The sequence below is a fragment of the Varanus komodoensis genome, unplaced genomic scaffold (assembly GCF_004798865.1).
Source record: "Varanus komodoensis strain SLA01 unplaced genomic scaffold, ASM479886v1 scaffold22, whole genome shotgun sequence".
In the NCBI taxonomy this organism is placed as follows: domain Eukaryota; kingdom Metazoa; phylum Chordata; class Lepidosauria; order Squamata; family Varanidae; genus Varanus; species Varanus komodoensis.
Window position 1 is genome coordinate 18482830 of NW_025335606.1, and position 25387 is coordinate 18508216.

General features: G+C 42.2%; 2 protein-coding genes across 10 annotated transcripts in view; both read right to left on the reverse strand.

The window, feature by feature from the left end:
• Nucleotides 1–851: 851 nt before the first annotated feature.
• Nucleotides 852–14874, reverse strand: LOC123024042 (transforming protein RhoA-like). 6 transcript variants are annotated; one of them, XM_044431307.1, is made up of 6 exons: nucleotides 14637–14874; nucleotides 9429–9568; nucleotides 4826–4983; nucleotides 3604–3724; nucleotides 3040–3170; nucleotides 852–2181 (listed from the first exon to the last, which is right to left on the reverse strand). In XM_044431307.1, the coding sequence occupies exons 3-6, from the start codon at nucleotides 4979–4981 to the stop codon at nucleotides 2008–2010; spliced, it is 582 nt and encodes a 193-aa protein (XP_044287242.1). In that variant the 5' UTR covers nucleotides 4982–4983; nucleotides 9429–9568; nucleotides 14637–14874; the 3' UTR covers nucleotides 852–2007. The 6 variants fall into 6 exon arrangements, with proteins under 6 accessions (XP_044287242.1, XP_044287240.1, XP_044287239.1 ...); XM_044431305.1 differs by lacking the exon at nucleotides 9429–9568; XM_044431304.1 differs by lacking the exon at nucleotides 9429–9568 and having other exon boundaries at nucleotides 4826–4986.
• A 4424-nt stretch (nucleotides 14875–19298) lies between these two features.
• Nucleotides 19299–25387, reverse strand: part of UBA1 (ubiquitin like modifier activating enzyme 1) — a 43697-nt gene continuing 37608 nt past the window's right edge. For 3 of the 4 annotated variants that reach the window (XM_044431178.1, XM_044431176.1, XM_044431179.1), the window contains 11 exons: nucleotides 24798–24994; nucleotides 24372–24436; nucleotides 23911–24106; nucleotides 23304–23378; nucleotides 22307–22496; nucleotides 21793–21881; nucleotides 21345–21437; nucleotides 21070–21261; nucleotides 20271–20372; nucleotides 20055–20155; nucleotides 19299–19963 (listed from right to left, as the gene is read on the reverse strand). In XM_044431178.1, the coding sequence (XP_044287113.1) occupies nucleotides 19828–19963; nucleotides 20055–20155; nucleotides 20271–20372; nucleotides 21070–21261; nucleotides 21345–21437; nucleotides 21793–21881; nucleotides 22307–22496; nucleotides 23304–23378; nucleotides 23911–24106; nucleotides 24372–24436; nucleotides 24798–24994 (1436 nt within the window). In that variant the 3' untranslated portion in view covers nucleotides 19299–19827. The remainder of the gene's footprint in view (nucleotides 19964–20054; nucleotides 20156–20270; nucleotides 20373–21069; nucleotides 21262–21344; nucleotides 21438–21792; nucleotides 21882–22306; nucleotides 22497–23303; nucleotides 23379–23910; nucleotides 24107–24371; nucleotides 24437–24797; nucleotides 24995–25387) is intronic. The other variant, XM_044431177.1, reaches the window with a different exon arrangement.

The window sequence follows — 25387 nt, forward strand, 5'->3', positions numbered from 1 at the left end:
ACAGATGAATAAGATGTTCCATCTTCTGGACGCAGAGTGGTTAAGAACAGATTGTGAGAGCCAGACAATAGAAACATGCAGTTTAGATGCATTTGGTTTCTCTACCACCATTTTCTGTTGGTGTGGAACAGGCAAGGGTTAGCTGGTTTGTCAGAAAGATGTTCTGGAATACCTAACATACAAACCAACTTGGAAGAATTCCTTTAGTTTTGCCAGCCACTTTCTGGCAAAGAAAAGTTTGGCAAACTTTCTTTGCCAATCTCATTCTTCTGCCAAAAAACTCATTTATTCATAAACATGCTACCACTCTACTGCCTTGAGAATTCAAAAGAGTAGCAAGATTTATAGTGGCTACACTCTATACCTTGATTATCTCAAAGACAATTTGACTGGTCCTACTGTCACCTAGGTGGTGTTCAAAATATTTCCGTCACTAAACTTCCCCACTTAGTGCCTTACAGAGGTTATGGGAACTGCAAGTGTGCACAGCTCTCACTGTGGGCAGAACTTACTCCAAATAAAGTGTGTCCTTGGTTCAGAAATTGGATCTTTCTTGCTAGGCAAGTGTAGTACATTGTCTTGTCAACATTCATCAGTTGGGAGCAGTCATGGCTCAGTGACAAGAGTACATGTTCTGCACACAGAATATCCCAGCTTCTCCAGGAAAGAATTCTGCCTGAAAGCCTAGAAAACCATGGCTGTCAGCTAGTGTTGAAAATGATGAGCTCGATGGAACCATGATCTGGTTTGGTATAGGGCTGCTTCTTTTGTACCATTTACTCAAGGCAGAGCAGAGTTCCCTTCCCAAAACAAAACGTGAAAGATACAAGAAGCAAACCCCCACTATGTACTAAACATTGCTACAAATTTATTACAGATCTGTTTTTCAAGTACATTTTGAAAAGTAACAACCACTTTTTAAACATGTGAATACAAATTCAACACAAAAATCATACACCCCGGTGGCAATGCAGTGAGTACAGGAGGGATGAGGGGAGAAAGAAGCAGGAGTGAAGGGGAGCAGAAAGACAAAAGCAATAATGTAGGTCCTTTGCACCTGGAGCTGTGGCAGTGGCTATTCCAGCCACAGGAGGTCCAGAGAACTGTCCAACAACAACAAACTGACCCATAGCACCTCTGCTTACAAATATAGATATTTTGCTAGGAAAAGGCCAGGCTGTAAGGCTCATCTCCTGAGCCAGTTTGAAGGAAAGATAGCTCCCTGCTCTGCTGTCGAGAGATCAAATATTTAATTTGATAAAATTCTATTCAGGGTCAGGAGAGACAGGGACCTGATGCCACTTTAGTAAGACAGCTCTCAGAGACAGTAAGTGGCCCATTTAGTAGGCTGTGTACTCCTTGAGGAAGGGGACATGGTCCTAAGTGGTTCTGCTATATCCCCAAAAGCAGAAAAGCTAGCTAAATGAGCAATTTGTCTGTTAAGATAAGGGGTGCAAGGAAGATGGCTTGCCTGCTGTGCTGGAGGATTAGATTCCACCCCCCCCACCCCCCAGGACTGATATTTTTTACAAATCAATAGTTCCTTGCTGAGTAGGGAAAACCCCCTAGGGCTTGGTGCTCCAATTCAAAGTCTGACCATTAGTAAAGCAATGGACTTTCATGCTTGGCAGGAAGCCTTCTATAAAGGAACTTCCATGGGCTACCAACAAGACAGCCAGGACTGCTGTGAGCAAGCAAGCAGAAGGACAAGGAACTATCCCACTGACCCATCAGGGGTCAGCACCTTCCAGACTTCCTTGGGAGGGCTGGAAGTCTGTGATGGAATAAGGAAATGCTACCCCTGAACAGAGGTGGAAACAGCCTGGGGTAGACTTGGAACCCCACCTCCACAGTTAGTTGCCATGCTCCAGAAGAACTCCTGCTCCACTCGAGCAGGCTCCCCCTCTGAAGAGACTTGCCAGTTCTGCCTTCAGCATGGTATCAGAGGGGAGGCAAGCCTGGAAAGCTGGCTTGGCTGGCAGGCAGGGAAGGCAGGCTGGGGAGGAATTACAGCAGCTGGCACGAGGTCTTTTTGCGGCCACGCTTGGCCTGCAGGGCAGCCCGAGTGGCCATCTCAAACACTTCCCGTACTCCATCTTTTGTCTTGGCAGAACACTCCAGGTAGCCAAAAGCACTAATCCTGTTGGCCATGTCCCGACCCTCCTCTGGTTTCACTGGTTCCTAAAAGGTGAGTTTGGGGAGAAAGATAGTAAGGTCTCCAGGTTTTTAGTCTAGTAAAATAAATTGGTGAAGAATCTAGCAAAGAATCACTCAGCAGTCTGTACTGAAAACTGGTTTTAGAATCTAGGTATCCTTGCTGGAAGTAAGATTGTGAAGATGGAAGTGAACATTTATGGCATTCTGGAAGTATAATATTGGGCCTATTCATGCATCATGACAGCCTGCCATGGATTAGTTTACTAGCAAGGGTTGCTATGGTGTGCTAGGCACCATTTTGGCATACCATCCTGGTCTCCAGCTTGTCATGTCATATCAATTCAGGTGGCAGGGATTGTTTGATAGTTTAACAACCTTCAAATAACCTCAATTCACCTTTAAGTAAATTAAGTCATGGTAGACCATCATGTCAAGCAAACTAGGCTGTCACATGCCCTATAGACCAGCCACCCCAAACTTGGTCCCCTCAGGATATCTTGGGTCATAATGTCTAACATTCCTGACCACTAGGCCAATATAGCTGAGTCTGATGGAAGCTGAAATGCAAAATATATGGAAGGCACCCAACAGCAGAAGGCTAGTTTATATTCTGAAAAGATTTTAAAAACCACAAGGAAACTTCCCACTTTCTGCCTCATTAAGTCCATTTCAAACATGACAGGAAGTCCTGGATGGGGTTGTACCTCTGCTCAGAGAATTAAAATGGAAAGGGCAGATTCTGTCCAAACCTGTTTGCTCCATGTGTTGGACCCTGCTGCATAGGTATTGCTGGGACTCTCTGGGCAGGGTCCAAGACATAATGATTATTCTGATGCTACTGCTGGGTATCCCTGAATGGGACAATAAAGTACTTGGCTTTACCTGCTTCATTTTGGCTAACTCCCGGCGTGTGTGTTCATCATTACGCAGGTCTTTCTTGTTTCCCACCAGGATGATAGGCACATTGGGACAAAAGTGTTTCACCTCTGGAGTCCACTTCTCAGGGATGTTCTCTGTAGAGGCACGAGGGCTTACTAATATCTCACACACAAATCAAAACAGTATCTGGAGTTGTCAAGTCACTAGTAGATGAGACACAATACTCCAAAGCCAATGTTTACAGCATACTTCAGCTATCTCCAGGAAAGTATTTGCCAGACCCTCCAACCATACCCACCCCCAGCTCCCACTATGGAACACGAGTGGCAGCTCAAAACCTACAGCCAGTATAAACAAATGTTAGTGCTGAGGCATGTGTAGCAGAAGAGGCTGGTCACTACCATGGTGGTGAGGGATAGCAGATGCCATATGTTCATCAAGTAAGCTACTAACAGCAGGATGATATCCTTGAGAAGACAGATCAAAGAAAGGGGACTGAATATATTTGGGCTTCTCATTCAGCCAGCCCTCTTGCTACACACAAAGGAGAGGTTGTTAAGGACTCACCTAAACTATCAGGGCTGTCAATAGAGAAGCACATGAGGATGACATCTGTGTCTGGGTAAGAGAGAGGTCTCAGGCGGTCATAGTCCTCTTGGCCAGCTGTATCCCACAGAGCCAGCTCCACCTGTAGAAGTACAAATGTGGCAACTTATTGAAGTCCTCAGAATGCCATCAGTGTCACTCCATTAACTATGAACACATTCTGTAATGTGCCAGTGGCTTACTCCATTAGAAACACAGCATGCTTCAGTGAATCTGCTCAGAGCCAAAAAGATGAATTCCAAACCCTATTCCCCCATTAACACCAATGAAGTGCAGTCCCAACTAAACCACATGTTTTTTCCACTGTTAAGTTTTCTTTCAAACCAATTGCTCTCTTTGCCCTTTGAGGGTTGGTGGGGGAATGGAAGAAGTCTGCTTCATAGATTACCCTGACTGACCAAGAAAAGAGCAACACAAATATATTTTACCTCAGAGACATGTGCTGGAAGGCCAAATGCCCAAGGCAATATATAAAAGGCAGCCACATAACTCATTTGTTACATTTCTATACATAGTTCCAGATTCATCTTCTCAGAAATATACCTCAGAGCCAAATAAAGAACCTTTTTCTTTTCCTGTATACAATGTTTTGCCACTGGAGAGAAATGTATTGTAGTGTCACCCCTTTTTATTAGTTGCATTTCAAGTTTCACAACAGGGCTTTCACATGTGGAAAAAACCTTTCTATTTTACAACTTTTCTTTTTTAAGTCTCATTCTTGAGACATGGCCGAACTGGGGATTTTCCAGGGTTATGCCTATACTGTTAGACATAAACTGCTACCTAAGGCAGCCTTATTAAGTCTCTGCCTTAAAGCAACTTTCACTCTATGTCCCTACCAATTCAGAATTACAGTTCCATCCCAAAAGAGAGAGAGAGAGAGAGAGAGAGTGATCTTGACTATAGAATTACAAGAGTTCATGAAACATTCAAGTGGACTGAGTTAACATTTGAACTTGGGGCTCCCAAATAGTCACTAGATCCACTCATTAAACTCCTCCATTCTATTTTCTATACAGTGAAATTAATTATGTCCTATTTACCCAAAGTTGCTGAAAAGCACCAAAGTAGTAATGTTAGTCACTAAACACAAATCCAATTAATTTTTCTAAAACACGATCCACCAGAAGAACTAGCAGTCCTTTTAACAAGCAACTCAGAATGCTCCTAATGTCAGGATTACCTGCTTTCCATCCACCTCAATGTCAGCCACATAGTTCTCAAAGACAGTGGGGACATAGACTTCTGGGAACTGGTCCTTGCTGAAGACAATAAGAAGGCAGGTCTTTCCGCAAGCTCCATCCCCCACAATGACAAGTTTCTTGCGTATTGCAGCCATCTCTGCTGAAAGAAGAACATTCTTTATTAGTCAAAAATCCCAGCCAGTGATGAGTTTTACAGGAAATCTTCTTGCCTTTGGCTTTGCCCATAATGGGTAGGGTCATTATGCTTCACAAGAACTACATTAGGCCTCTGAAATTTTCATCTGTTCAGATTAATCAGGTCTTTGAAACCTCAAGAAAATTTCAAGGATGAAATTTAGGGGCAGAAGTCAATGTGCAACTAAATGCAAGTTTATTTGGATCTAAAGCTAAGAAATTTAATGTTAATTTTCTGTTTCAAAATGCAAAGATTTAAACTTAAATATTTGAAGGATGGAGTTAAGCACACTTAATACAATCTGAATGTTATATCACACAGACATTTTACTGGAATATTTATTAAAAATTAAAGGCCATAGCATTTATTTGCTTCACATTGTTTACATTGAGGCAAACCCCCTCAAAGGTACTGAAAAGTGTTGACCTGCTAATAGTAGCACCCAAAGGACAGTACATGATAGACTGAGAACCACTTCTCAATGTCAGCAGAGTTCAATTCTCTTCTGCAATTATTGAGGCACCTTTACTTCTGCTGTTCAGACTTATTAGTTCAAACTGACACTAATACATATATGTATTCCAATGACATGTACTCTTTCACATACTTTTCAGTCACCTGAAAAACATTAATTACAATGTTGAAAACTGTCAAGCTTGCCTAACATTGGATTTCTAATTGCCATTATTCCTTGTTACTAGTGAACCTTTGAAAGGGTTGATGGCAAAATAAATCTCTGAAATTTTGCATCTTATACCACTGCTTTAAGGTGCCACCAGACTCTTTGTTGTTATTTTCAGATTGTCCTGACTTTAGAATTTGTTTGATTTGTACTAGGGTGGATTTGATTTAAATAAAATCTATTAAAATCACAATTTAAATGACCATTTAAATCACTAGTCAGTAAGACTTGATTTAAATCATGGTTTTGCACACATGCCTGCCTTACCCATAAGTAGAGGAACTTCATTAAAATATTCCTAAACTAGGTCTCTTTTATGACTAGCTGCCAATAAGTTTTCTAGGTAAACTTATTATAGGAATATGATATACCTCAGGCTATCCACAAAAAGATCCGGAAACTTGTGCAGTATGAAACTCAAAAGGATTCACTTTCATTTTTACTGCTTGCCCCTCCCTCTTCATACTTAGTGTCTTGTGCTGCTCTATTCCACTCACAACAATCTTCTATTTACTGAATTTTTCTGAAACTTAGTACTTAAGAGGTAAGGGGTTGATTCTGTGTACAAAGTTTTGCAAAGGAACAGTGGGATTAAGGTCTTTTTCTCAACTCTATATGTTTATTTTATAACATTTTTGCTGTGAAGAAGAGGCATGTGATTTTGCACAAATTCAGTTTTGAGAACTGTTAAAACCAAGCATCTGTGATAAAAATTTCTAGATAGAAAAATTGTCAAATAATCCTGGAGAAACCTCTGGAAGAAAATGACATTGTGAACAAATTAATAGGATTCATTTACCAAAACATTTAAGGATTGCATGAATATACAGCCTCATGCTAAAATTTAAAAACTAATCCTTATTTCATTATGAACTCACCTTTGGACTATAATGCATCTTAAACAGAAAAATATAGGTAGATTCTTTTGTCAAAAAGCATTTTAAATTTAAATGCATCCTATTTAAATTTTAAAAATCCAGGATTTTTGGATTTTTTTAAAAAAATGATGATTTTTATATCCACTCTGATTTGTACCTCGCTTTTCCATTACAGCTTCCAAGATGATTTGTCCCACCCTAAACAATGAAACCACCACCATTAACTACACTGCTTTGCCCATAATGGAATATCAAATCATTATCACCATAAAAACACTGCTAACTCAGAATTCCAGGTTATGGGTGATACTCCCTGACAATGGTATTGTTCTACACGGAGAATGAATTTTGTAACAAATTATACATTATGCAAATTGGGCAGGTTTATCTGAATTCTTTTATCTCACTCCAGTTCTTCTAATTTTGCTTGCCATGTAAAGGAGCAAGACAGGTGCTGAATTTCAGTTGTTTTGAGCACTGGAAATCTTATTCAGCTGCCTTCTGAGATTTCAGCATGCAACATCTGCAATTTTTTGTGCTGGTCTGATGTGATAGGAAACCACTATTTTTAAAAATTCTCAGGAAGGTGAATTCTTCACCTACCACTATATTCTGCTGTAGACCCACAGCACACATATATAAACTTGCCCTTCACTATCCCTGCATTCTCATGATGTTCTCCCCAACAGATAATTGTTCACAAAGAACAACTCTTTGTAGCTGGCCCTTCACAAGGTCTCCTTTATACACCCTCCCATTTCCTAACTCCCAGACCATAGCACATTGAAACAGAACTCCACTGAATAAATTATTCTGAAAATTGGGGCGGGGGGTGAGAATCTGTATGTTCACAATGCTGTAAAGCTGACAATTATTATCCTCATGTTAAAATGGGGCTTGATGCACCAATGACAATGATTTCTCAAGGTTGGATCTGACAATCTATGTGAGTATTAACCATATCAACAGCACTTGCCCCATTGGTTGATTCCTACATCCAAACACGTCCAAAATGGCAGAGTATGTAACCAAAGGGAAATGGCAATCACATCACAGAAGTAATGTGAGATCAGACCACAATGATTTACCCTAGGTCAGTCTGCTCATGGCTGAAACATGAACTGCCTATCTTAAGCAATAAGCAGTATCAGCTATGCAAACAAGGGTGCCGTCCACCCAATGCCCATAAATTTGTGCATGTCACTACCACAGGACTATGCTGCATTTGCAACAGATCCAGCAAGCTAGTATAGATGGGTTATTTTCTAGTTTGCAGTAACCCTACAATCTGATATGCTCTAAAAACTGAACAATGTTGTACATGGTGAGAAGAGAGCCCTAAGCACAGCTGTTAGAACCAACTGCAAGGATCCCTAGGCTGCATTCAAATTAAATAGCACATCAACCATCTAAAACTAGATTAAAATTCATTTCTGATTAATTAGGGGAATCATTAGAAGACAAAGGGTGACTCATCTCTGTAAATATTGACCCCAATTGTTGCTAGTGTTATCTTGTAAGCCACCCAATCCTTTAACTGGTAGAGTATAAATCTGAAAATCAAGATTTTGTGGACTTGAGGAAGAGAAAGTCACCCAAAAGTAGGGTGCCCAGAAACTCTCTTCAGAAACATGAAGGATATTAGGAGGATAAGTACTCGGAGGAGGGCTTTCTCTGCGGTGGCACCCAATCTATGGAATACGCTCCCCAGAGAGGTCCGCCTAGTGCCGCCATCATTTGTTTTTTGGCGCCAGGCGAAGACCTTTTTAGTCAAACGTTATTTTAATTGTTAATATTATTTATTTATTTATTGGCCAGGTCGACTCAAATTTTTATATTGTGTTTTTATATTGTGTTTATTTATTATTGTGAGCCGCCCCGAGGCTTCGGCGAATGGGGCGGCACAGAAGCTTTCTAAATAAACAAACAAACTCCCATGGATAGAAAGGCATCAGAGGTTCTGGTTTTACACATGCTAACTGAAAAGTAAGCAAGCACTAAACACAGATCTAGTTCTAGATTTTATATCCCTACCAAATCTTTAGAACTGCGTAACTGATAGCAGCTATCTAATACTGGAATTGGTTCCTGTAACAAAATTTGTAATGAAAGAACTACCTCTATGAGAGCCTATGCACAAGTAAAGGCCTAGTTGTCTCTGAAATGGAATATCTGTTACCATTGCAAGTGGGAACTGATATGATCAAATCACAGGAATAAATTAGTACTGTACCTATAGAAGACCAGCATGTCAATGAAAATGGTAAAGACCCCTTTCTGTGATCCCAAGTTTTACATCAGGAAGCATTCAGTCATGAAACCCTCCATAAATAATATAAAGTGATGCAGCTGGGCAGATTGGCCACAATGAAAATTAGGCCATAGATACGTTTTGCTGGGTACTCATGATATATGTATCTCTGACTTGGAGGAAAGAAGAAAGTGTTATGTCTACCCCATATTATGATTCACTATAGAAGATTTTTTTATGAGTACTTCTGTGACTGAAAACAAGATGCTTTTTCCCCATCAGTGTCCATAGAATGGGGATATTCTACTCTGTATATCCTTTAGCATATGATGTGATATACATTATGAAAGATCTCAGGGTTGAGAGGAGTTTGAACAATTCCCCCCATTATTCCAAGAACATTTACATCTTACATTACTCCATTTCCAAAATAAGCACCAGCCCTCTCAAGCCACACATACACGCAAAGGCAAAGATTTTCCATGACCTTAATATTTAGCTTCAATAATACTTTGGACTGTTCTGTGAGTCCTCTAAAGTTGTCAATACAACCGTTCTCATATTGTGGTGTTAACACAAAAATATACTTGCTTGCCTGAAATCACACCATAAGCTCTCACATCTGTTAAGGTTGCAGTCTTATCTCAGTGGCTTCCAGTCATCCAGTGCAGAGCAGGAGAAACAGCACAGACATTTTCCACCATGTAGGACTTTCCCCCACTAGCTGATTTATCTCTGGGGAGAGGAAGAGACTGGAGTAGTGTCAGGATAAATCATATCCTGCCCTCTCCACTTGCAAAAAACGTACCCTTCTACTACTCTCGGAGATTGCATTCCTAACTTCAGAGGGATGAAATCCAATGATCTCTTCTGCAACATGTTTTTGCATTAATCGAGTTTTGACTGCAACAAAAAACAACAAAGGCTTTCCTGGTACCTGATAACACAATTATCAGGATGAGAATCTACAGCCCTCCAAAACATTTGTTGGACTCTAACTCCACTCACTGACCATCTGGGGATGCTGAGAGTTGCAGTACAAGTGATGTAGAGGACTTCAGGCTAAAGTAGTTGATTTATTCATTTTATGAACATTTAAACCACCAAATACAGGGACTGAAATGCTAAATCCTTTTATCCAGAAAGATATATTTATTTATTTATATTGTGATTTATATCCTGCCTTTTTCCTACAAAGGGCTCCAGGCAGCTTACATCTCCTACTCCATCTTATCCCCACAACAACCCTGTGAGGTAGGTTGGGCTGAGAGTCTGTGACTGCCCCAAAGTCACCTAGTTGGCTCCATGGCTGAGCGGGGACTAGAACCCAGATCCTCTGAGTCCCAGTCCCATGCTCTTAACCACTACACCACACCAAGAATAGCAAGAATAAAGTATATAGAAATGTGAGGGTGAAGATAAAGATAGCCTGTATGACTCCAGAAGTAATAAACTATAACCTGCAACTATTAACATTGCTATTGAAACAGGACTGATTAAATTAGCTGGCTCTTCCTCTGGTTTGACTCACCAGATCCAGAACAGAAGCATTTCTCTTGGAAAAATTCTGCCACCCAGTCCTGAAACTTGGCAATGGAGATTCACAGCCAAGTCTAGTTCAGCTGGAAGCCTCCATGCTGTTTTTAAAGGCCAGGAGAGTGTTATGCCAGAGCTTGGGGTTAGGACAGGAGGAACAGAACAAACGGGTGACTAACTGCTTTGGATGTGCACTGAGAGGATATTTAAAGCTAAGCAAGTTACACCCATAACTGAAGCTCTAAACAACCTTCTCTGACACACATCAGAAAGAAAGTGGGTTCATATGCTTGGCTAAGATGTACAGTGAGTACTTTCTTAGAAGGATTTTAAGGCAAGGAATTAACTGACCAAATTAAACTCCAGATCAGTCCTCCAGAGATTTCTGGTAGTTACAGAATCCTCCACTGCAGTTAAAAATGCCAGACTTCCTAGCCACTATAGCTGAGAGAACCACTTAGGAAAGAGATAACCACAACAAAAAACCTCTCCCTTGGTTCGGGACTCAAACGGAGAGCAGAAGATTTAACTGACAAACTCGAGAAAGTAACTTGTTCTATGGAACAAGTTATTCTCAACTAAAGCATGTTTAGGGCCAATGTTCTCAAATGACTCAGCAAGCTGGAAAACAATTTTACTGTGATTTAAGTAAAGAATGGGGGGAGGGTGAGATAATCAAGAAAAACTTCCATCTCCTAGACCAGGGGTCAGCAACCTGCGGTTCCGGAGCCACACGTGGTTCTTGAACCCCTCTGCTGTGGCTCCGTCGCTCAAAACATGTGCCGGCATAGCCGCTGATCTGCTCGAAGCTCCACTAAGGAACACAGCACTAGCTAGTTAAGTAAATCAGCTAGTTAAGTAAATCGCTACATTCCTCTTCTAAACAAGCTTCCTGCAGGCTCTCATGTTACACGAAACCAAAAGATTCTCTTTGTCCCAATGTAATCTCCACCTGAATGTTAAAAGCTGTGCTTGGGACCTGTCACAATTCACATCACTTGACTGTTTATCTGCTAATCAGTCACTAAACACACCTATATCTGGGGACCGGTGCCAATTTACTGAGCTTCCCCCCCTCCAACCATGGATAAATCGAAGAAAAGTTTCTGAAGAAAACCGAATGTTTCATGGTCCGTGGGTAGATTCATTTGCTTTTACTGCTGACAAACTTATGGGGTCTGCTGTTTAATGCATGCAGCCCTTTAGCACTGACTTTGACTCTGCAGGAAGCTGTTCTCCTATTCAAAATAGATGAAAGGAATCCTACTGGTTTATAATGTAAAATTAAAAATAAGTTTTTAGTGACTGAACAAGAGCTGCAGCTAAATCATAATGAAGATATAGATCTACTTCTTTAAGATTCTTATAAAAATTTCAGCACCATTATTACATTGGGAGAGGGATGTTTGTTCAATATTTCACCACGTGATAAAAGGATGAGGGCACACAGAAGCAGATGGCATTTTTGGTTTGCTGCAGGTGGCATGTTTGGTTTGCTGCTAGTGGATAACGTAAGTTCGGCTTTTTATTTCATAAATACGAGGACTCAGATAGACATTGAGTATTTTATTTGAAAGTAACTTTCAACCCAGCGTCTTTTTTTTCAAAGTTTAAAATGTTTTTGTTGCACGCAGAAATAAAAATTTGTTTTCTCTGTAGCAGTTCATTGATTTCTTAAATGCAACACACTACAGTTTTTTTATACATAGCATAAAGGTAAAAAACTATATATGCAGTGTTATCTTCCTTTTAGATGTCAAAAGGGTTTTGCGGCTCCCAATGTTTTCTTTTCTGTGGGAAATGGGTTGGGTCCAACAGCTCTTTGAGTTGCCGACCCCTGTCATAGACAAAGGTAGCACTCAAAGTCTAGTACAGGCTGACTGTACTTCCCCCCAACATATTCCAATCTGGACAATAAGCATTCAAGTTAGTTGGCCCTTGCTCCAATGCAATGGAGTCACATATAGATGATCCTTCATTTCTCCTTTCCCCAAACTGTAAGGCAGGTCAACATCACCTGAGAGGGATAAGAAAGCACTTGAACAGCCTTATGCAACCTGCTACCCTCCACATGTGTGGATTACTGCATCAGAATGGCAACATTTTGCTTCCTCATAGAAAATAGAGAAATCCAGGAATTGGATCATGACAGGGATCTGACAGTATTATCTTATACATACTTCCTGCACTAGGAGAAAGAATAATAAACTCTCTGATATAATTGCCTCCATACTGCAGATGATCAGGAGCTGAAGCCAAAAAAGATTAACTTATATTGACAATGTAGCCTAGCATTATTGTTATACAGGGGAAGAAGGTTGCTACATTTTTTTGATAACTCTTATGATATGAAGGTTCAGGAAAAAGAAAAAAGAAAATGTGTAGAAATGTTTTTCTAAATCTATTTTGCACCCATTCCCTCTTATGAACTCTTATGTAATATTTTCTCCTCCAATAGTATTAAAACTTTAAATAATGCTGTTAATATTACACAGTTGTCACAGAATGCCTATATCCATAAGAATAAACACATGACTATATTTGGACCAAGCAATACCCTTTGGACTAAACTGGAACCCTGTCATGCATGGTGCTCCTGAAACATGGTGGCAAGACCTTTGGTTTACTTCATCTTTTATACCAAGTGAATCATTCTGAAACATATCTGTAAATACACACAAGCAAGTAATACACTAGCATATTAAAGACTTGCAAGTGTTACTTTATGCAAACTTTCAATTTTCCAATGTCCTTGAAGCTCAAAGCAAGACTTTAGAAAAATCACAGATCTTTAGACCCTCTTTATTCTACTGAAGGTCTGTAAGTGACATGAAATTAACTACATTTCCTCCTCAGTTACTGTGCCATTTGCAGCCTGTTCCTGCTATTCTGCAAAAAGTCCCACTAAGTTCAATGAGGTTCATTCCCAACTGAGAATAGTTATGACTGCATCTTTACTGGGTATAATATTCAAATGTAACGCTGTTTCTGATTGCATTATGCTTGTTTGTCCAAGTACTCTGCAAAACAGTGTTTTCAACTTCTGAATGATAATGTTTAGTTAAATAGTAAAAAATCCTTTATTTACCACACTGTTAAGAGAGTAATTTTTATTTTCCAACTAGTAAAAACTTTTGGGTGTGGCTGCTAAAGCTTCATCTCTAAAACTGAGAATACTTGTAACTAGTGTTTGTAGTTACAAGAACAACAGACTTATGTACTCCATAAATATACTTACAGGCATGGTTTTAGGTACTAAACTATAATTGATATATTTGATATACATAACACAATCATATTTAGACTTGATATGAAAGTGCGGCAAATCACCCCCATTTCCTCCTGAAGGAAAGAAGGTAGACTGTTTTCAATGATTTCAGTTTTCCTCAGACTTTTCACATCAGTAAGTCTATCCTGTAATGCTGGCTGTTATTGAGTGGGATTTATATAATGCCTTGTAGCCTAGACTTAATAGTTCTGTATTGAGCACCTTGGTGTGGAAGCTACAGCCTTCTACTCCAATCTTTATCGAGGCAAGTCTCTACTACAATACTACACAGAACACACCTGTTATAATCAAAAGACAAGAAATCAGCTATGCAGAATACACAGATATTTCATATGAACAAGCACCAGTGTGTATAAATCACCTGAAACCACCACCATTTCATGCTGAGAACAAACAATACAACAAAAGACAGCCCAGAGAGAGCATGCCGCACACACAGTGCAAAGTATAAACACACTTGTGGACTCCACCACTTGCCATCATCCCTCAACCCCTGCCCAAAATTAGCGCTTAGAACAATGCAGATGCGCCTTATGCTTTCACGACTTCTAACCGTGTAAAATGGAGAGTCGCAAATCGAACAGGAAACCAAGGGGCGCGTTACTAGGACCTTTTCATGTGCCACCCCCATCTCAAGCTACAGAACTTCGCTGCGCACGCGTGAGGAAGTGCTTACTTCCACACCCCACCTTCATAACGAAACCCCTTTTCCACCCAATCAAAACCGTTTCGCCCCACCACCTCGCCAGGGTGCGCGCGACCCGACCCTGCAGCCAACCGTCTTCTTAAGGCGCGCATGCGTCCATGGTACCTTCTCGACTCCTCCTCGAACCCCCGCAGCCAACTTTTCACCAACAGTCTATTTTTAAAAAAAAGAAAGCTAAACACCGTCAACTTTCAGCCAGAATGGACCCAGCTCTGCTTTAATGAGAAAGATATTTACTGCCTAGCCAGCCACAGTAGAAATGTACAGCTTACCGGGTTAGTTCTGTCGGCTGCTTCCACTGCCGGCTCCGCCCGGCTCACTCGCCGCCGCCCGGACTCTCTACAGCTGCCCTATACAAATCCCACCCACCTTGTGATTGACAAAAGTCACCACCCTATTGTATAATTCTATGCAAACATCTCCGACCGTCACCACCCTATAAGAAAGAGCTAAGACCTCCCTGCAGTGAGATTGACGATAGATTGTAACCAATGGAAAATAAGTGTTCTCCGCCACCTCGAGTTTGGTCGTGTCATCGGGCGCTGTCTGATTCCGGAATGATAGACCAACGGCCACCTACTCACAGAAAGTCTGATAGGCAACCGAAGATGGCCAATCACACTTGTGTTAGGTAAACTTCTGTCGAATTGCAGACGGAAGGCGGGACTTCTCCTTCATAATTTTTTGCAGCAACTGGCAGCCTGTGTTAGCCAATTAGAATACGCTATGAACGAAGGCGCCCTTGTGATTTCCCATCAAAGGCGGGGCTAGAACAATTGAAGTCGACGCCCATTCAGTGACATACGTCCTGTGGTAACCAATGGCGACTTCGCCACCAAGACCCTTCCTGCCTTTTTTTTTGGCCAAATTGTATTGCCAACGCAAGCCCCGCCCATTCCCTCTACCTACCGGAGTGCTTCCTGTTCAATTGTTGCACAGTGAGGGAGGAAACTAAAGTTGCCTCCTGGGCAGCCATCTTGGGAATTTCTCACTCGCGCCACCCAGAGGCTGCAGTGGAAATGGAAGCTCAGTGGGAAACTGTATTGTTCTTTCTGCACCCGACTTCAGATCATTATTCTTACGAGGCTTTGCATGTAAACCAAGGTTGGCACCTTTGGTAAAAGCAATTTCAGCAGCTGCTGCGTTATACCTTAAGGCTTTTGTCTCGGAACCAGAGCCTGTGCCCACTTCAGTGAAAACTTCCAATAGATAAGGCGCGCTTGGTTTCTGGGTGAAATATTGGAGACGCACTTTCTGTCTGGGCAGGAAAAAATGTGCTTTTGAGAAAGAACAATCGTCATTTGTCAATCGAAGGCGAGCCTCAGTAGTACTCCTGTCTTACTACGGGTAGACAGCATAATTCCTCCAAATGCCTTGGACTACAGGTTCCATCATCCCCACCACTGGGGGCCCAAGCATTTGAAAAGTATTAGGTTGCCTGTCCTTGATTTACACTATTTTTCAGACAAGGGACTTTTTCAGCTGTGTGTGGAGTTGGCAGGAATTGAATGTGAAACATACCTTGCACCATTGAGTTATTTCTCCTCTGCATTTTAAGCAGAGAAAAGATGAGCATAACTTAAACTGCCTTAAAGCATGAAAAGCAGTACTGGTCCTTGCTATTGTCATCCTAAAAGCCATATACACTTTGCCTTGGAAGTTAAAGATAGCAGTTCAGTTTCAGATCAGAAGACTATGATAGCATACAATTAATATTCCGTTTTCATTTTGACCATGTTTCCTGCAACTAAGGTAGCAAGCTCAGAAAAGTATTTGAAAAAGCAGACTACTCTACAGAGTCTGTGGGCCAGCAACAGTGGCATAACCAGTCATAGGTAGCCCTTGTAGAGAAAAGACACTCACCCAGCCCCAAGCTGAAGCAAGTGTGTGAAGAGGAAAACCTAAAGCACTAGGCACATCTCTTTGCAGGAGAGCATGTTAAAATTGCGGTTCATTTGATTTTTTTTTTTTCACGCAATTTACAGGCAGGGAAATCAAAAAGGTTGTCTAGAGATGACTGTTGTAAATACACAGTAAGCTTTGGCTCCCTCATTTATCTAATGGTCAAAGGCTATTGATAGGAAGCTTACCTTGGGTTTCTTCTTAGCAATACTCATTTCAGACAGAGCTAGAACAGACCAAGACTTGAAAATACTTGAGATTGAAACTGGAATTTTGTTATTGTAGCATTTAAGCTATAATAATGATGGGACTATTTTGTCTCCCATCAGCCGTCTCCCATCAGCCCTAGCCAATGGGTAGGGATGAAATGAGTTGTATAGTTCAGCAACCCGGGGGGGGGGGCACTTCATATTACTCCACCAGATGTTCCTGGACTATTCTTAGTGTGTCCAATTGGAGAGAAAGCATTGCTAAAATCCTGTGACATTACAGAGAAATTTAGGGTTCACAGTATTACTGACTGTACTGGGCCGTAGGGACAGATCAGGGATGCAGTTGGTGTCCTGCCCACCTGCTGTCCAGGATCCTCCCTGCCTGAGCTGGTGGAGATGGCATCAAGCATGATATTGGAGGAAATCAGGGCCATGGTTCTGGTGGACATTTTTTTACAGAGGCTGCATCTGGAATCCCAGCTGGCATGGCCTCCATGACAAGGACAGCTCCAGTACATAAAGAAGAGCATATCCTTCATTTGATTATTGCTTCAAGCTGTGTGATTTCATGACCTAAGGTTTCTTGTGATATTTGAACTTGGCTACTTGCTTTCTACACCTGAGTGGAGGACATACAACAGTACACTCTTTGGTCAGTGAAACAGTGGATGGCAGCTAAAGCAGAAATTGTCTCTCATTGACCTTCCAATACCCTCAGCCAAGACATTCCCCTGGATCAACTCTGCAGAACTGGCAATGAAATACCATAGTTCCAGTCTTATCTGCACTGTCAATTCCAAAAATATTGGGTGCCTGTTCTTCAGTCACTTGGCAGCTGAACTGTACAATTCCACATGGTAGAGTCTTGTTCCCAGTGTTGTTTAATATCACTATCCCATCCCGCTCTCCTCCTGAGGCTCAGGAAGAAAGGGCTGGGCTGGTGGCCTTGGAAGAACTCCCCCCAGCATGCTCTATGCCGCTCTAGCAGACAAGTGCAAAGAGTGAGGGTTTGCACTTGCCAGCAGGAGTGGGGCATGCTGGGGAGAATTAATTGGTTCAGGTACAAGAGGCTCAGCATGCCAATTCCAGAAGGGAAGGAGGGGCTGGGGGGGTCATCACACGGAAGGGTATCTGGGCAGGAGAAACAGGGAAGGGATAGGCCACTGCAGAGGGTCATTGTCCTTAGGCTGTGGTCAGAGGAGGGGCTGCCTGTGATCTCTGCCAGGATAACAGGCCCAGAAAACATTATTTTTCATTCAATTAAACCTTTCAATCTTAAAATGTTCACTCATATAATGGTTAACCATTTTAATTGTGTATATTAAAGTATATGGCAAATGCTTTAATTTACGATATGTAAATACTATTCATCATGTGGCCCCCAGGTTCCATGCTGAAGTCCTCATGCAGTCCCTCAAGGTACAAGATGTTGGACTGCCCTGGGCCAGATTATAGCCAATGAACTGAAGCTAAACCGACAGAACAGAAGCCCCCTTTCAGCATGCAATTCCTTTGCTGAAGGAACTACACCTGTTTGCTACCAGGTCAAGTTTAAAATGTCAGTATCAGCATATAAAGTCCCAAACAACTTGGGACCAGAATACCTTAAGAGTGCTGCTTCACTCATATCAATGTGCCTGATCACTGGGGGCAGCAAAGGGCATGCTTCTAGTGGTTCTGTACAGGTATGACCTGACTGTATATCCAGAGAGAAGTCTTCAAAGTAGTTGCTCCCTTTCTCAGCAAATCCCCACCTCTGGAAGTCAGGCAGGCAGCAAAACTGTGTTTAGTGCCTCCTGAAAACTTTATTTCAGGAAGCTTTCTTTAAACAGCAATGGCTTTTATTTTTGTCAGTTTTTTCTTTTTATTGTTCACCACCACTTTGGAATTTGTTTAGATGTGGAACTGTATAAGTATGTAAATAATATAAACTTTAGAAAAATAGATTCCAGTCTGTTTGTGTCCAATTTCAAAAAGACTTGAATATGTGAAAGAATCCTTAAAACTATAGAAAACATATCTGAGCCTAAGACAAGCTCAGCTGTGAAAAATGGACACTGAGCAGGCCACACCAGTAGCTTCAGCAGAGCCACCACATGGTCTGGTGGGGGTCATCATGATCTCTGCTACTGAGTATCGTCAGTCAACTTCAGTTTGAGGTGAGACTCTGTCCCAGCCCTTCAAAGGGAACATGGCTGTACAGCTTCTTCCTTGTTTAAACCCTGACTGGGGAAGCCTACTAGCAACAGAAAATGGAAGAAGAAAGGAATCCTGTGGGAGAAGAAAGGCTCGTTTTTCTGACTTAACTTCACTATAGTTAACAAGGTAATCTACAATATGTGCCAGCCATTTATTAATGGTTTCATAATTTCCTTAAAACTAGAAATCCATGGAATCATGGATGCAATACCTATTGGAGACAATTACAGATATAGCTGCTATTCAATTTCCTTTGCTAAGGATGACTGCATTTTCCTGATTGTATGGGGAGCTCAAGGACAGAAAGTGTAGCCTCCATCATACTACTCCAGAAATCATATGGCTAAGCAAACAGTAAGACACAAGCTTTCCCAGTCATACAGTAGGGTGGGCTAAGTCAATGGCACTATAGTCAAAATCTGGCTGTAAAAGAAAAACCAGCTACTTCCAGAATGCACTGAGAAGTCATGGGACTACAAGCCAACATAAAACGAGTGCTTAACTAAGACATTCCTAAGCAGCTGCCTAAGAACTCCAGGCATTTGAACTCTGAACAGGGTTTCCAATCACACACAAGGCAGTACTGCATGCTCCTCCAGTTCCTCGACAATAAAGGACAACTGGCTTTTGCAAACATTTATTGACTCATTTAATTCTCTTACCAGTTCTGACCTACGTTCTCCACCCACTCGCATCCTCTCCCCCCTAAAGCCAGCCAGGGCAAGGCCTCCAGGTGCTGAGAAGACAAGGGAGCACTTCCTGTTACAAGCCCCCACCCCAGAACAGGATGGAAGAGGGGGCAGACTCCCCCACCAGTGAGTGATGGAGGGGGAGGGGAAGAGGTGGTGCAGAGTCAAAACACAACACGACTAACATTAACAGGATAGGACAGGATGGGAGGTGGGAGTTAAGGCGCCTCAATAACATGACATAACTGCAAGGGCAAAGGATAGGAAGGAGAGGCCACAGGGATGGAGGATTTTCCACAGGCCCTAATGGACGCAAAAACTGGAAAAAAAATCCTAAAAGGGTACAAAAGTTATTTCATGTTTTGAGTCACTTTAACCGTGACGGGTGAGGGAGGGAGGCGGACCCTCCCCCGCACTAACAGTCCGTGGCAGGCAGGTGGGCAGTACTAGCAAGAAGACTGCTAGCGGATGGTGTAGCGTACGTAGGGCACCTCCGTGTCATCCCCACTGTCATCATTACAGCACAGCTCAAAGACCAGGGCTTTCACATGGCGACCAATCTTCTTCTTTGAAACTCTGGTGACAATCTCAGTCATCCTGTGGGAAAAGAGGAGAGGGCAGTGATCAGAGAGAGCAAGGCCTGCTGAACTGCCCAAGCCTATCCAAACGTTCTCAAACGGATACGTACGGCTGATCATGGCGCTCCTTCAGCTTGGTAGGCTGCATAAAGAATGAATAAAGCATGGAGACTCCCTGGGACAGCATTGTGATCTCCAGCTTGTGCTCTTTCTGTGAAAGAGCAGAAAATGTTTACTAAAATGTGTTTTACCTTATTAGACAGCCTCCTTTCCCAAATATTAAGCTATCCTGGGCAGGTTGTGGCTCTGGATTCCTCAGCTCTTACCTTAAAATAGGCCAGGAACTCACGCAGTGTCATTTCCTGCCCATCAGCTTGGATACCCTGCACCTCAAAACGGTCCCACAGAGTCCACTCAGTGTTATAATACTGAAAGAAAAAATGTTGGGAATACAGATATTAATTAGGGAAACATTGGTCAAGTTCTCTAGGATCATTTATCTCTCAGTGAGCCTCAGTATGAAACTCTGCAAACCCACTCCCACAGGAAGATCACTTGCATGCATGCTCGCTTCACCCCAGAGAAGTTCTGCAACAGTAACATCTACTTTAGTTGTGCACATTTCTAGCATGTGGCTTCTGTGAAAGAGCACAGGACTCTACACTTGTTTGCCAAGTCTCCAGCCCCACCCATGACCTTAGTGCATTAAGTAGCTGGGATAAAAATGCCTTCCTCCATGGCTGAGAAATACAAAAAGAGAAAAACTGAAAGGGGTCAAGCACAAGAAAAAACATTGCTGTAATAGAAAGAGCCAGACATGAACTCCTGGGAATGCCCACCCACCACCTGAGTAGCAAGTGGTGTGACATAATGCATGTCCCTCCTTCACTTTCTCACTTCCAAGTCCCTAATTAGAAATGAACTGCTGCGTGCATGGCGCCACAAGAAAAAAGAACATTTTCATAAGCCTTCAGCAGTACTAAGTGCTGAAATCCACACTACTCAAAGGAAAGGGTACAGTATGCAAGTTGAAAGGATTTCCTCCCACATTTACAGTCCCCATTACTCTGTGCTCTAAGACAAGCACAGACAAAGGTGAAATGCATACCTATGGAGAAACCTCACCTTGTTCTTGGGACAAGAAATGGGCTCAGAGAAACCAAAGAACGGCAGTGCCAGGTTGAGGAAGCCATTCTTGTAGGACTCAAGTCGCTTGTGGCCTTGAACTACTTTGTACAACTCCAGACATACCAAGCCTACTACAGCTGCTGTTGTCGTAGCTATGGCCGGTATGATTTTTCCTGCAATCAGTTTGCTCTAAAAAGAAAAGGCATATGTGAGCCCATGTACATGAAATTTCCACTGCACACCACCATTCACAGCCACCAGGTGAAAGCTACCTTGTGTCGGTCAGCAGGAGGAATATCATAGTTCTCTGCTCGCAGATTTGATGCAGCCACAATGAAATCCATATGGAAGTTTGTGTCATCATCCTGAAATGTAATTAGGTAAAATGATACTGATGCCCTGCAATATCCTTATATTCACCTCTTGTGGGTGTATTCACCTCAGGCACGTCTTGTGGGTGTTTTCTGTGGCACACAGTACATGGTCAAGTAGTCCAAAGTGGTTTGCAAGGCTGGGATGGGAATTGGAACTTGAAAGTTCCAAATTTATTGTTGTAAGCCGCCCCGAGGCTTCAGCGAATGGGGCAGCATAAAAATGTTTAAATAAATAAATAAATAAATAAATAAATAAATAAATAAATAAATAAATAATAAAGTCAATTTCAAGTCATTCCCACTCTGCCAATCAATGTTGAGGAGTAACCAAGGCTTTTGTACTTACTTTTTCAAAATCAACAGGAAACATCCTGAAGTCTTGAAGTTGCTGGGGACTTGGGAGTGAGGATTTCAGTTCTTCCAATCGGCTGTCATCTGGAGAAAAGAACAATGAGCTTAGGAAAAGCTAAGTACACTACAAGTCCCATGCCACCTGCCTCAGCAGGCTGAGGAACCCACTAACTAACCCACTGTGTTGGGAAACTTGGCTCCTAAAACCACTCTGTTTAGGAGCCAAGTTCTACCATCAAATGCTTGAAAGGCTTGGAGAGAAGCCTCACTACTCAAAATGGTCATGACTGTCCAGAAGATTAAGCAAGCGTCCCCTTCAAAATGAAGCATGAACCCAACTTGGCACAAGGCTGAATCATGGGAAACAGATCCTTGGTGGAGAAGCAAAGCCCCCACTACTAGGGAGCTACTAGGAGGAAAGCCATTTTCCCCATTCTGTTATCCTCTGTGAAGGCAGAGAGAGCTTTCTTCCACAGTTCTACCTCATTTCCCCTTCTAGCCAGCCTTACCAACTGAGGCGTTAGCATTCTGCAGCTCTTGATCAGAAATGTGGATGCGAACACCAGACTTGGGAGTGAATTCTGGAACTTGCACCTGGCACAGCAGCTCCACTATGGCTGCTCTGTCCCTAGTGCCGGGGATGCCATACGTCTGTGCAAACAAGTTTGCAGCTGCCACCACATAATCCATGTGCAAGGGCTGTGAAGGCAAACACCAATAGTTAAACAAGCTAGAGCCTAGATTAACTAGATTGTTGGAGCCTATCAGCCTAGACAAGGGTATAGAAATATACTACTACTACTGCTACTAGGCATTGGTCCACCTACTCTGATTACATGATCCCTGTTTTCATGGCTCACTTATCTAGGTTTAACCCTATTCCTTAACAAGCTGTCTTATGAGTGAAACCTACATGAGTTGAGGAACAGTACAGTGCAATAATCCAAATAGTTCAGTCAAAAGACCTAAAGCTAAACACTGTTTCTCTCCCACAGTGTCTCTAGCCAAATCTGACTTGGAGGAAAGCTTTTTTCTGGCCCCAGTATGGCAAATTAGACTGAGTAATGCAGCAGAAGCTATCCACAAATCCTCTCTCTCAACATCCTTACCAATCTCTACCATGGCTAACCTCCTCCATGTCAATCACAATTTGTTAGAAGTAGTCCGTCAAAAGTTCCCAATTTGCTTATCGTTTTTAGGAAAAAAAGCTCATTTTCCCACAAGAGTTTTCCCAGCTAATGAATTCCTGCCTCCGCCCCCACTGCCACAGATGCTGTAATTCTCATTTTCCAAAGAGAACAAATGCCCCAAAGCTTTGAAAACCTTTTAAGAAAATGAAGCATCAGGAGTGAATGCACCTAGGAATGGCATTAAGTCAGCTTTTCAAAGACAGCACATGAGGCAGGAATCATTTCTTCCCCCACCGTCTCACAGCCACTTATAATATAGTCAGCAGTACCAGCTGTGAAACCCATCTGCTGTTTGGATCCTCATGCCCCTGCTTACATTGTTGATATCAAAGGTCAGTGCATGAGGGCATCGCTTTGGACCCGACCAGAAGAGGGTTCCTGAATTAGTCTTCTGAAAGAGAAGTAGAGGTAACTTGTGTCACTTCCCACTGCAGATATGTCTTGAAACAAATTACACACAAATACAGCTATTTCTAATATAACAGAAAGAATACATAAATCACTATCAACCATAATAAAATGGTTCACAAAATATAATCCAAGCACAATGAAGTAACTGGGTTATTCAGCAGCTAGTAAATTTGAAAATATAACAAAATAAATGTAGTACATAATGTATTCATTTACAAACACACAAAATCTTCTTCGCACCAGTCTGGCATGAGGATGGCAAAGGCAGCCCATAAACACAGGGATGCAATTAATGTCCAGTTGCCTGGGAAAATGCACATGTCCCTGTCTGGCATTGAAGAGCATGACAGTTCCAACCCTAGGGAAGGTTCCCATAAACCCTGGGCTGTCACAGAAAAGCCCCATTGCTGAATTGCTACCAATTGTGCTTCCCTTGGTGTAATCAGGATAGCAGCACACCTGCTCTTCTACTCTTAGAAGGAAGGGCATAGATCATGACTTCACTGACTTACCTGGTTTGGGGGAAAGTTGTGCAGAAGCTGACGAATATTGTTGCTATATTGGGTGTGCCAATGATTGCATCCCCAGGCTACACAGTCAGCCCATGACTTGGGCCTGTCAGTCACCAAACTCTTGTAGACGGCCTCCAACACCTCCAATGGCTGAGTGCCAGGAAGCTTCTGGGTCCGCTCCATGAACTTGGGGTCTCTGGAGGAGAGAGAGTGCTGCCTTAGCATTTTTCCAACCCTTCTATATCATTCTGGAATTAACTGAAACAGCAAACCCACATCCCAGCTACCTGTAATTAATTTTGAATCTATGTTTCTATCAGTGCTTATCAGACCAACATTAGATGTTACAGACCAGTGCCAAATCCACTGCAACATCTAGTGATGCTCTTTGCTAGGCTTGGGATGAAGGCCAAATGGGACCTCTGGCTGGTTTCAGAGCCATAATACAGCATGTAACTCACGTGATGTACTGGTTGACATTCTCTGCAGGCTGCTTGAAAAGACCTTCAAACTCATCACGGGCCCACTGTCAAAATAAATAAAAATAAGCATTTCAGCCATAGGGTACGAGAGCAGAGCCGAGGTTTCACAAGAAACAGCAGCTTTTGGTACCAAACAGCAGGGCAGAATTAGACAAAATAAAAGATGCCTGGAAAAAAACATTTAAGTATAGCAGCATCTTCTGGGAAAGTTGGGAAGGGATCCAATCTGCCATGTGTGAAGATGGGAAATAGAAATCTGTGGATAATATACAAAATACAATCCTGTGTCCATTATCAACAGCAATGCTACTTAATCCATAACCCAGGAAGAGTCCTTGTTCCTTGCCACTGCCACACACCAGCTACTGCCTTGAAAGTGGAAATATAACACACTGTGAAACTGACCTGCAAGGTATGTTCAATAGCATTGGGAAAGTTCTTGAGTGTGCAGATAGGGATGGACTTTTCTGGAGGGTCTTGGCTGGAGCTGTAGGACTCTGTAAGGAAGGGGATCACCACCTGGATGTTCCCTTTGGTCCCCAATGTCCCCGATTCCAGCAGAGGCTTGCGGTAATAGACACAGCGGCGGTCCATGTACATCCCTAGTGTAAGGGATAAGAAAAAAAGGAATTACGAGAAAAAAACCCCACAGAAGACTGTCAAACCAGGGTAACACTCAGGCAATTAGTTGAACGTATCCCACTGCTTCTACTACTAGGGACTCATCATGTTCTCTGTGTGTCAAGCAAATAATACACACTTCCCTCCCACAGAAGCATATTTACTATAGAAACATCTATGACCTGGATACACAGACAGTACTACTCATGGCTCACAACTCACTCCTGTTTAAAGTGAAGTTCTAGAGATAAAGTTACCTCCCCACTCCTCCCATGATAATGAGCAAGTATGGTTTGTACAGTGAGCGCAGGGACTAGAATCAAGCAATTTGTATTTTCCTTGGCACTGCCTCACTAATTCTTTGCACTCCCAGT

Coding starts and splice junctions, on each gene's coding strand:
- LOC123024042 (XM_044431305.1), bottom strand. CDS start 4,981: ATGGCTGCAATACGCAAGAAACTTGTCATTGTGGGGGATGGAGCTTGC. Junction 3,725..4,825: donor TTGAGGTGGATGGAAAGCAG/GTAATCCTGACA, acceptor GTACTTCTACAG/GTGGAGCTGGCTCTGTGGGA. Junction 3,171..3,603: donor TGACAGCCCTGATAGTTTAG/GTGAGTCCTTAA, acceptor GTGCCTCTACAG/AGAACATCCCTGAGAAGTGG.